At 36.4% G+C, this 12427-nt stretch overlaps 1 protein-coding gene across 1 annotated transcript in view; it reads right to left on the bottom strand.

Annotated features, from left to right (window-relative positions):
- Vwde (von Willebrand factor D and EGF domains) overlaps positions 1–12427 on the bottom strand; it is a 63020-nt gene that overhangs the window by 31630 nt on the left and 18963 nt on the right. Inside the window, exons 7-13 of the mRNA XM_038319439.2 lie at positions 10506–10644; positions 8720–8937; positions 8221–8294; positions 6481–6754; positions 3615–3823; positions 2539–3473; positions 910–1046 (exon numbers count right to left, since the gene is read on the bottom strand). Of these exons, the coding sequence (XP_038175367.2) occupies positions 910–1046; positions 2539–3473; positions 3615–3823; positions 6481–6754; positions 8221–8294; positions 8720–8937; positions 10506–10644 (1986 nt within the window). The remainder of the gene's footprint in view (positions 1–909; positions 1047–2538; positions 3474–3614; positions 3824–6480; positions 6755–8220; positions 8295–8719; positions 8938–10505; positions 10645–12427) is intronic.

A 12427-nucleotide genomic window follows, 5' to 3' on the forward strand; every position in this document is an offset into this window, starting at 1 on the left:
CTTTCCAAGAGACTATAAATTTGTAAAATTTTCTGTTCAATCATTTATGGTTACATGATCTCATGTTATCAATTCTGTCAAGGCCACATATTACTCCACTGATACTGAAACCCTAGAAGAGCTATGCATGACAGATGGCGTAAGCATCCTTGTGCAATAACTACGTAAGTAAAACATATGCAACAATTATTTCCTTCAGTAAATTCTCAGTGTTAGATTCACACTTCACTTTAGCACCTTAGAGATAAGGTAAGAATGTAAAAATATGACGGACTCTTTTATATTTTCAACTTGTCCAAGTGAACACCCAAATTTAAAAACATGTCCTTATAAGTTTTACTTGAATAAAGAAGAGGAAGATGATATAATTCACAAGTTGCATAAGAATATGCTCGCATTCAACAGAATAATGTTCTGCTTCTGTAGCCTTGAGAAACAAACACTGATGGGGGATGGACTGGGAGTATGGTAAAGTCTGAAATCCATAGTAAGGGAGATGTGAACAGTGAGCACAGTTATCCCCGTATATGTGTTGTAAAGGCATATCCAGGGAGCTCCATTGCCTACACGCCCTGCCAGAGACCGTGCCTGAAAACCATTGCCAACCAACTGTGCTTTCTAGCTCAAGAAAGGAAGACACTTCCATAGAACAAGTTTGATATTCTTTTAGTTTTTATCAATCACTACTGAAAATCATGACTCAATGTCCCCTCCCCCCCAAAAATATAAAACACTTAGTAAAGTTCATAGGGTAGTTTTTCTGAAAAAGCAGCTTGGCCATTTTCCCAGTTTTTCTCCAGTGGGTTGAACACCCTGGAATCACGTTGGTATCTGATAGACAAAATTAACCTAAAGAAATCATAACTAAATTATTTTCAACACTGCACCTGTAGTCTGTGCTTGTCATACCTCTAGCTTAGTAACTTCACACTTGGTGTACGGTAATGCTTTGAAGCCTTGACCAAAAACTCTCGCTGTAACACAATTCTGCTTCTGAATGTCACAGAATCCGGCATTCTCAAGTTCCGTAATTTCAGGAGCTATGTCTTTAGAAGAGAAAATGACAACAAGCAGCACTTGCTTCGTGAATTACAGTAAAAAACCAAAACCTCTGCATTATTATCTTGAAAGTCTAAATTAAAAGCATAGGTCAAATAACATTTCAAAATAAACGCAAAACATTATTTATAGTAATTAATTACTTAAACATTTAATAATATTGTTTTAAAGAGCTATCATTAACCATTGAAAGAATAGAATTTTCTTCCTGATAACTCTTAAACACAAATTTCACTGTTTCAGTAATATTTGTTATCAATAAAATGTGGAGTTAATAAATTACTACTATCATAAAATAGACCTCTTGGTTTTTGCGACATTGGTTTGCTAGAAATAGATGGATCGCAGGTAATATATGGTGCTGTAATAAAATAGCTTAGTTAGTGATGCAATATTTACAATTCAAAAATTATTTCAGTATTAGAAAAAATATCAACGTGTGTATACACTCCTATTCCAGTATCACCCATATTTTTTGTTGTTCGATGAACATACCTGTGAATTTATTAGTCACTGGCAGGGAATACCTCTCTTAGCCCTCAGAGTTCATTGGATTTCATGTGGCCTTTCTCTGTCTATGGCCTTAGGGAACACCTCACCTGCCTCAGAGAGAGCTGCTTGTTAAAATGGAAGTGTGCATGGGAAACAGCTCAGTCATCTGCCTAAGTCCTGGCAAAACCTAAGTGAATTTAACAGCTAGCCTTAGGGGACAAATTGTAAGCATATGAACTCAGAATTGTCAAAATCCTCATAAAAATTGTATTAGTTTATTCTGTCACATCTGCAACAAATGTCTATTGACTGATATATTTGCATACAGTGTCATTACATGAAGTACGGGAATAAAGCAAATGAAGCCACTATATAACTTAAATTTTATTATGGAAGAACAGAGATTGTTTAAAATGTAAAAAATAAAATGTATAAATGTGCATTTTCAGTAATGTACAGAAATTTTATATTTATGTATTATAGGAAATTTCAAAAATGAGGTTATGTTAGGAAAAACTATTAGGAATTTTTAAAGTTAATACTGAGACAAAAGAGCTCCCAATATGGACCTAGAGAAAAACAGTTTTAAGGAAATTTGTATACTTAGTAGAACAACATAAAACAGTGTTTAAGATACACTAAATGATGAGGTCTAGGCAAAAGGTTATTCTCTGCAGACAGGAGCACCCACTGTGTACAAAGACCCTGCACCTGGGTGGGCCTGGCAGTTTCAGGGAATAGCAACGGAGATGAAAGTGGTTGCAAAGGATCAAGATCTGTCAGAAAGAGGCCATCAAATGGCAGGGTGCTGGTGGAGCGGTTACAGGGATACCCGCCTTGACTTTGAATAAGATGAACCACTTAGGGGAAATCATTAAAATATTAACTGACATACTTTTCACTGTAGACTTAATAAACACTATGGACAAAGACACTTCCATAATTAGATGCCCACTTCAATATCAAAGCATCAGAGCATTTGCCTACCATATGAGTCACTGCAGTCATAGGAACTGTAGCCTGGGAAACAGGCACAGCCCCAGTCCATACACTGGCCATGGCCGCTGCATAGATTGGGGCATTTTAACACTTCGAGAATGCCTCCTATTGACTTGCTGTATTCTTCTACGCCGTGTTTTCCTTCCTCTAGAACCCGTCTCTCACATTCATTCTCTAACAAGGCCACTCCTGCTTCTGCCCACCTCACGTCGTCTTTCAGCAGAATGTCATTCACACACATGTCTATAGCACGGTTTAGTGTACTGCCAAGAAAGGGAAGACAGAGCCTCCCGATGCTGGAGTTGACTAGAGTCTGCTGACAAAGAGCCAAGATGCTCAGTTCAGTGAGGTCGGAGGCTGTGGGCCACGAAGGCACAAATTCCTGCTGGCTGTCCTCAGTGTGGTCCTCAGGGAAAAAGTAAGAAAACTCTTCCAGGTTGGCTTGTCCGAGACTCTGGAAATCGAACATGGGAAACAAGTCCTTCAAGTTTTGTCGTTTCCGTCTGTTTTGTGGGTTGCTCCTGATCTCCCAGTCCTGTGTGTGCCTCTCATTACTGAAAAATTTCAGTGGGTTTTGTGTCTCATTTTGAGGATGCTGCAAACGTAACTCCAGTTTGGTTAGGTTTGTATGGGCTTTTTCTTGGAGTAAGAAATTCAAATTATTTTCTTCCTCGGGTGCATGAGTGCTTATTTTTCTAACAAGAGCTTCTGTGTCGATATATTCAGAGGTGATATCTAGGCCTGGTATCAAGGAAGAGAACTGGATGTCCTTGTGGTCTTTGCAGCTGGAAGCCATTTCTAAGTGAGAGCCGCTGTCCAGATGCTGCGACGGGGTACCCAACAGACAGCTACAGTAGGATACCTTCTCCAGAAACTGCTGGGAAGCTGGACTTTTGTCAAACATGCTTCTTCCTGGTAAAAGCCTTCCAGACAAAAAACAGGATAGTTATTTGAACAAGAATATTTTCTCCACAAATATATTGTGGAAAAGGCAGAATGTTGAGTGACCACTGTTCCAACTTTATAGTAACAGAAGAGTAAATGAATAATAGCTTAATTCTCACCTCCATTCATTGATAAAAGCAAGATAATTGTTGGCGTCATGATCAATTGTGATCCCGTTTTTGTCATGGAAATCGTTTTCTGGGTTTTCATCGAAGGTGCCACAGAGCCCTAATGTGTTTCTGTAGTCTGAACTAGGGGCCCTGAGTGTTATACTCATACCCCACACACTGAGGTCAGCACGGATGAACGCTCCAGAGGAGAACCAAACCTGAAAGCAATGAAACGAACACTGGGATGGAAGCTGCTGAATTCAGTGGGTTAGGATGTATGTAAGATGGAAGAGGGCTGGAGAGATGGCGCAGAGGTTAAGAGCACTGGCTGCTCTTACAAACATCCTGAGTTCAGTCCCCAGCAACCATATGGCAGGGGGAAAAAGATATAAGAAAGTTATTTGTCCATACATACAAAGAATGAAACACTGATATTATTTTACGTGAAAACTTTCATTTAATATTACATTTCAAATTTTTATATATGTGGATTTTAAATTTGGTCACAATTTCAATTTTTGAAATTTTTATTTTCATGTACATATATGTTTTGCCAGCATGTATGTCTGTGCATGATGTGTGTGCCTAGTACTCTCACAGGCAAAATAGGGTATCAGATCCTCTGAGACTGGACTTGTAGACAGGTAGACAGTTGTGACCCAGTATGTAGGGGCTGGGAGTTGAATCTGGGTCCTATGGAAGAACAGCCAGTGCTCTTAACTATGAAGCCATCTCTTTAGAGCACATCATTGAAACAAATGATCGGTGACTTCTTTAATAATTTAAATGTGATATTTTATGTGAATAAAACAGTTAAAACTAGTCAGGGTAAAGTTAACAGAGTCATATTTCAGAGAATAGGAATGTAATATAGAATGGCTCTGCCAAGTCATTCATTTACACTAATAAACACACTTGAGAGGAACACAAGGCCTTGCAGCAAATCAATATTCTTTTGCTGCCTGTAAGTTACAAAAGTTGCCTGGGAAAGCGGCAACAGAGCAAGCAGAGATCAAATGGCCCTAAGAGCCTGTGCCATCTGATTGTGAACCACTGCTCCTGGACCCAACAGTGTCCTGAGGGCAACCACCTGGAAGAATACCTGACAAAATGACTTTTCCTAAAAGCACTGAAGATACATAATCCATGTTTCTTTTTCAGTTTAAACATACTCCTTGTCCCCTTATGAAAATAATGCGGGCAGTGGTGGCACACATTTTTAATCCCAGCACTTGGGAGGCAGAGGCAGATGGATCTCTGTGAGTTCGAGGCCAATCTGTTCTACAAGAGCTAGTTCCAGGACAGGCTCCAAAAGATATAAAGAAACCCTGTCTCGAAAAACCAAACCAAATAATAGTAATAATAATAAGAAGAATGATGATGATGTGCACTCATTATGAAAATTTCTCCTCAAGTATAAACAAACTTTCCATTCCTACTCACTAAAAACTCTACATTTTGCATTTTTGCCTAACAATCAACAAATGTCCACTCCCTCATATTCATGACCATAATGTTTTCAACTACATGTCTCATTTGATTTAGTTTTCACTAAATTCTTCTATGGCAACTAGTGACTCACCTCCTCACAGGGAAAGATGCAATGAGCATGACTAAAGTTGACCACATCCTTAACAACACACTCCCAGAGTGGAAATTTTGATCAGATACACATAGAGTCCCTCAGAAAGGTTGAAATTCTTTTTCATTATCTCTACTCTTGAAAATATTATAGGAAAGGTAGAGCTATTTATTTATTCAAATGCTGATGACATATGTTAAGGTTTTGTTGATTTTTGTACATTTAGGCATTTCTTCAGTGTTATTCTTCTGTAAATTATCTTTTTGTTTTTATTTCTTTATTTCCTTGAGACTGAGTTTTGCTATGGAAACCAGACTCATCTTGAGCTCACCTTACCTTCTCTTACCTTGGCTTCCAAAGTGTTGGGATAGGAGGCATGTGCCACACCTGGTGCTTTGGTGCTTTTTGATGTTATTCAGCTTTATAATTGACTACTGATTTTATATATATTTATATATATATATATATATATATGTACACAAATGTTCTTTATACTTACTGTGCTATACATATAGCAAATGTTTTTCTGATCCCTGATTCACATTTGGTTTTGAATGACAGAATTCAGATAATTAATGCTTTGTTTGCAAGTTATTATTCAGTAAGTGTTACAAAATTTTAACACATTTAAATTTTTATTTAAATTCAAATATAGTTATCAAGAATTTGCTTTTTGAGAGATGAGAAGGTCAGCATGACCTTAAGCTATAAATATCTTGCTTACTGGTATGAAATAGTATCTTTGTAAATACTAGTGATAAAACATTTATAAAACAAAATTTGGGGCCTTTGCCTGGTGATTTTTATGATTATCTCTTTCATCTATCTACCAGCTTCTGGAGTAGTAACAGACTTTATTCATCTGAAAACCACTTAACTCTTCTTGAATATTGATTTTTAATTGTCATTTTACCTAATATACATCTAACAGACACTGCCAAATAGTTTTGTGAATTAATTCACAAAACTGTAACATTAGTATGTTTTAAAGGGCCAATTTAGAACTGTTAAAGATGTTGTTCCATTTTGAATAGCAAGTTAAAAAAGAAGGTTTTTTCCAATATCTGAGTCAATTTAAAGTCATTTTCTTTCCTTTTTTCTATCAGTGAGCAAGATATTCTCATATATCTTGTATATGCACATGTAATATACTGTGTTTTAGCCATACTCATTCATTACCTTCTGTATGCTGTTTTCTTCAACAAACTAATAATAAAACATAACAGTGCTTGATTTGTAAATGATAAAGAGAAAACTATTTTGAATATTAAAATTTGACCTCTGTTCACATACCGTGATTTTTCTTCCTAAATAAGATTCAGTTATTCTAACGTTGCTTGATGATGAATCTTGGCTCCTTACAAATAAATATTGTGGAGATTCATACAAGTGAGCACTGCACATATCAAAAGTAACTATGTCAGCTTCTTCTTTCGCAACAAAGCCACAGTTACATGACACAGGATACTGAAGACTCCCACAGTCCCATTGGCGTACGTGTATTTCAAAATCACGTGACATACTCTTATAAAGTACAAATGTTCCCGTCTTGAAGTTGTCATATACCCTAGTATGAGTAAAAGTCAACCACATTAAAAGTCAGGATAAAGTATTATAATGATATAAATGTAATATAAGAAGTTCTTAAATGTATGTATAAGCAGTCAATATATTTGATATGAGACTAAGAAATTTGTATCTTCAGCACCTTTATGATTCTGTAGATTGATTTGTCTTCATGAATAACTCAATGTGACCATATATACTTTAATTCTTTCCAACAACTTTTTTTCTTTCTGCCCACCCATCAGGCTTCCTAATTAAAGGCAAACATGTTTGCTGTGTATGCATGCATTTAACTGTTTTTCTTCGCAGAAACAGTTGTCCAACATGACCACTACTTAATGGCTTTTGATAATCAGACTCTTTTAATTAATCATGAACGCTACCTTCATTCTTTCCTACCTGTTTTAATTTTCTTCCTGGCATGTATTTGCTTCCAACACTGTTTTATTACTGTCGTTGCTATTGCTAGTTTTGCTTCTTTATTTCTTCTTCTATCCAAAGTTCATCCCCAGGGCAGAGAGTATATTCTTCATTCGCTTCCTAACTTCATTCTCTACTAACTCTCAGCACTCAGAACATGCTTGTCACCTGGATCTTTTACAACTAATATTATGAAATGAACGCAGATTAAGTACATCATACTATGCTTTCTGGAGGATTCCTCACTGAGGCTGCTAACTCTCCAAAGACAACCATGAAAGATTTCTGCATACGAGATCAGTCCTGACAGTTTTAAATTCTCACAGAAATCTGTGCAGTGCTATTTATAATAGAGGGTTCGACAACTCTTCACTCAGGAATCACTTTGCTGACAACTATCATAGTATGTTTAAAACACCTGTCAGCATGAAGAAAGTTTTTTTTACTAGACAAGGAGTTGTCTTCTTCTTAAAAATACCTTAGCTTTGTGAGTTCCTCAGAGGAGCATCCCCAAATTTACATCTTTCTATCCAGACATTAAAAGCAGTATCATCTTGATCCTTTCTTCATCACTTTAGCCATTTACTACAAATTCCAGAAATAACTATAAAGAACTTCATAGTAAAAAATAAATATATATTTTTGTCATCAATTAAGAGGAATTAGTATTAAGAAAAATAATTCAAAGATTATTCTGCTATTATTTAAACATACAGCATGGTAAATATTCCCCATGAAAACTGACTCATTATCAAACAAGTAGACGGCCAAGCAAAACAGATTATAGATTATATAATTGTAACTATGGTCATTACATCTGCACTTGTAATAATCCAAATATCCAGGCTCACTATTTGTCTACATTATTTACCCATGACTGAAGTTAAGGAAAAATTATTCAACAAATGCACTAATGTCTAGATGCAGATCAGTGAATGTGCAAATCATAGACAAAGACAAAGAAGTGATAAAGAGTGTGACATTTAAAACAAAACAACATAACTAAAGAAAATAAATAGTACGCAAGGAGAAAAATTAGAGCATTACCTGCCATCAAAGGTAATTATGTGTGGGTCAGTAAATGAATAGCAGTAAGCTGTTGGGACGTCCTTGACTTTTATCTTCAGAAGAAAAATATGTTTAAAGGTTAACATTGATTATTGGCTAGTGATATGCAGTAAATTATTGAGCAAGTGCAATTAATAATAAATCAATTCTTACTTTTATAGTTTCTAAAAATGAAATTATTTTAAAAATAACAATATCAAGCAAGTGTAAAAGGTTTATTTATTTTTGTAATCAGTCTATATATTTACATGTGTATATATGCCAAGTAGGAATAGGTGATGACAAAGACCAGAAGGAGATGTCACAGGCAGTTGTTAGCTGGCCTGCATGGTGCTAGGAACCAAATTTGGGCCTGCTAGGAGAAAAGAGAGCCCTTGAGCCATCCCTTCAGCCCCACCAAACAATTAAAGAAAACATCGTGGCACAAACATATCTTTTAAAATATTACGTTATGAAGGTCATTTTTCTGATTAGTCACCTGGATGCTGTCTGGAACGTATTTGTCCCACAGGAAATCCTCACTGACTATGGGTTCCACCGTGATGCCTGTGACTCTGTCTCCATCCCGGGAGAAGTCTGTCACAGCAGTGTAGTACACGGCAGCATGGCTACATATTCCATTGCTACAAGAAGAATTCTGGTGAAGGTCCACATGGCAGGAAGATAATGCCAAATTTAAGCCTAGGTGTTCTTTACCTACTTAGGGAAAAAACATTTAATTTTTGTGCAGATATTTACAAATCAAACTCAGTTACTTGATTAATATGAAACATTAAGATTAAAACAATATTCTTAAATGATTTAAAAAATATGTTGTAATGTTAGTCTAAATTAAAATAGAGCTACTGAATTTGCTTAATCTTTATAGAGAAATATTAGCTTTAAATATGTTTCCATAAATATATATAAACACAACTATTTTCAATAAGCTACTAACATATGTGTATTAGATAAAATTCAAAAGTAATTAATAATAAAGTCAGGATAAGTTAATAAATATGTTAGTACCATGGTTTCACCAACATTAATTGTATACATATTCTGACGTATAAATATGCATATTAGGAAGAACACAATATGGGTTTCTTGATCATGAGTCATAATCTTATTCCTCTCATAGGTATCTAATATATACAGAAGCTCAAAATGATCCTGTGCTTAAGTAACAAAGGAAAAGAATTTTGAGAAGACATAGTAACAAAAAGTGAAAACAGAATTTTAAAAAGAGAGATGGCAATCAGATAGTGGTGGTGCATACTTTTAAGTGCAGGACTCAGGAGAATTCTGCAAGTTTCAGGCCAGCCTGGTCTACAAAGCAAGTTCCAAGACAGCCAGAGCTGTTACGTAAACACTCTCTCGAAAAACAAAACAAAACAAACAAAAGTTATAGTTAATTTGCATAATTTCTATTCTTTCTATAAACAAAAAGAACACAGTCCCAAAGTGGATATAAAGAAGCGGGTTTTCAAATCTAACTCAGGACAGAAAAGCCATCCTGAGACTCAAGAAGAAATGAATTCTTAGCATTGTCTTGTCACCCACAGAAGCTCTACAAGTATGAAGTCACAGTAGTCACATAAAAGTAAACTGTGCTCAATTCAAAATCCTGGGGAAAATGTTTTCCTTTTTATTATCCTGGTAACACTTTTTTCTCATACACATTAAAAAAAAGTGGAAACATCCAAATTCCTTAGGCAGCTCTCTAAGGGGAAGGTAGAATATGGCTTGCTTAGGCACAGTCTATGACTTCATTTCCCAAGTTTACAGTGTAAGGGTCATGAACCATGATAGCCATGAGATTAGTCATTTAAATGGAAGAATATTAAGACCCAAGATTCCACATGAAGCTTACACTGGGGAGAGAAGTGTGAAGAATTCATTGTGAGACCTGCATTTCATAAGCTTGAACTCCTGGAAAACTGTAAAGAACTGGTTGCCCCATCTCTGAAAAAAAAAGCAGAGAGAATAAGTGGGAGGTGAAGAAGAGAGATGAGCAATGAGGAAGAAGTAGGGAAAGGAAAGGTGACAGGTGATAACGAAGAGAAGGTGATTCAATAGTGTGATTGAACCCAGGAAGAAAAATCATGAACGACATTGCCAATCAACTCAACCTTACATCAGATCTTTGATACACTTGAGCTATTGCTTGATATAATCATGGAACATTTTATTATCTGAGTACAGCCCATAGACATACTATAAAGGAGAATGGGGATCAGTTAGTAATGAAAATGTAATAAATCGAATGGAACTCGGTGTGGTACCTTGTTCGATGGTTCTCAATCTTAATGAGATTTTGCAACCTTGATCATTAAATTCCGAGCAAACAATAGGAATTGTACTTTCTACCCTCAGCTGGTATTCCTTCCCATCTTCTGATATAGTGCTCAATTCAGGTTTTAACTAATATGAGAGAAATACACATGTCAGTGATGTTCAAATAAAACGTATTCCTAAAGATCAATTTTGAAAACAGTTTTTCTCAACAGATTGTCTTTCACTTAGTAAGCTGTTAATAACACAATCATTGAGTTTTATTTAACTAAATGCAGCCAATTAACATCAAAACAGTAAAAATTATATAAGAAACATTCAGTGCCATTTGGAGAGTTTCAGCACCACTCTGAATTTAGAATCACTTCCTCTACATAGGTTGGACAGCCTTGTGGCCAAGATGGATTCATTGACTCTGGAGGATGGAGGAAGAGAGATTTTGCTTCTCCTCCCCCCTCCACCCCGATTTCTTCACTGATGCCTACTGACACAACCAGAGGAGAACCTGGTTACTTTCAGGGATTTCATGTCACCATTGAGATTTTTGTACTACTTAATATATGAATCAAAATGGTGTTGTCACCCGCAATATCTAACGCCTCAGCTCGTTTCTGAGTTATTGTCTTCAAAGTTAGATTTCCTGTGATGTATTGATATAGTCTGAGTCATTCCAGTCCACAGGCTAGTCATGTGTAGTAGCGGAAATCTTTTGTTGTTGTTCTCACAGCTTCAAGTCGTAGCTGTCTCTCCAAAGAATTGCTCCTTACTACTATTTCTCTGTTAATCTAATGAGAAACAGTGGCTGACCACTGACATTGTTTAACACTGTATACCAATGCAGAACAAAAGGCTCCTGTGTTCCCAGGGTCAGAGCTCTGCTTGCTCTCCCACCACTAGCTCATCTGACAATGCAATCCGGTCTTCTTGCACTCTACCCAAGTGCACATAGACTTTAGCTCGACAAAGGCTTTTATCCTATCCCTGAATCCTGTTCTCACAACTGGCCAATTTTCTATATTGTCTTTGAACAATAATGAATCCAATGCACCCTCAAATTCCGTGAGTGAGATCCCCCACAGTGTTGCTCTCCAGCTTCCAACTCTTTTTTTTTTTTTTTTTTTTTTTTTTTGGTTTTTCGAGACAGGGTTTCTCTGCAGCTTTTTTAGAGCCTGTCCTGGAACTAGCTCTTGTTTACATTCTGTACTTTCCACTCATCACGATCTCCTGTCACTTCTTCTTACCCGTTGAAATAAGTCAGCACTCATCCAGTGAGACCAGCAGCAACCAAAAGAATTATGTGGCTTAGTTAGCACAATTACGGCAAAGCATAAATCCAAGAACTGTGAGTCATTTCTGCTTAAGTCCCAGGTGCTAGCCCTTCGTCTGGTATTTGTCTTCAAGCAGGCACAACAACCAAACAGTGGCCTGCTTATAATACGTAATAGAGTATCTGGTAGAATGACTTATGAAAATAGAGCCTTTTGCTCTATCTATTATTATTCTGACTTGAGGTATTTTTTTTTAGTTCCTTCTTCACACAAGTCCATTAATTATGATGGCTTGACTTATGAAGTTTTACCTTATCACGGTGTACAATTTTACATTCAGTAGAATTTACACTTTGATTTTTGTCTTTCCTGAAACTAGCAATATCTGCAGCATACTTTCTCATGATGCTATGTATTAGTGACCATCTATAGCTCCCAGTCAGCCATGGTACACAAAGGGTCAACATCCAATATTCCACAGTGTGCTCATTGCTAAGATATGATGCCAGGATCTTAGATGCATTGAATGATTTTTGATTTGCACTATTTTCAATTTATGATGAGTTTACTGGGATACAAAGCCAGCATAAGCCAAGGAACACCCCAAATTCAACCTATTCGCACGTGTCTTCAAGCTTGTTATA

This window comes from Arvicola amphibius, chromosome 2 (genome assembly GCF_903992535.2).
Source record: "Arvicola amphibius chromosome 2, mArvAmp1.2, whole genome shotgun sequence".
Taxonomy (NCBI): domain Eukaryota; kingdom Metazoa; phylum Chordata; class Mammalia; order Rodentia; family Cricetidae; genus Arvicola; species Arvicola amphibius.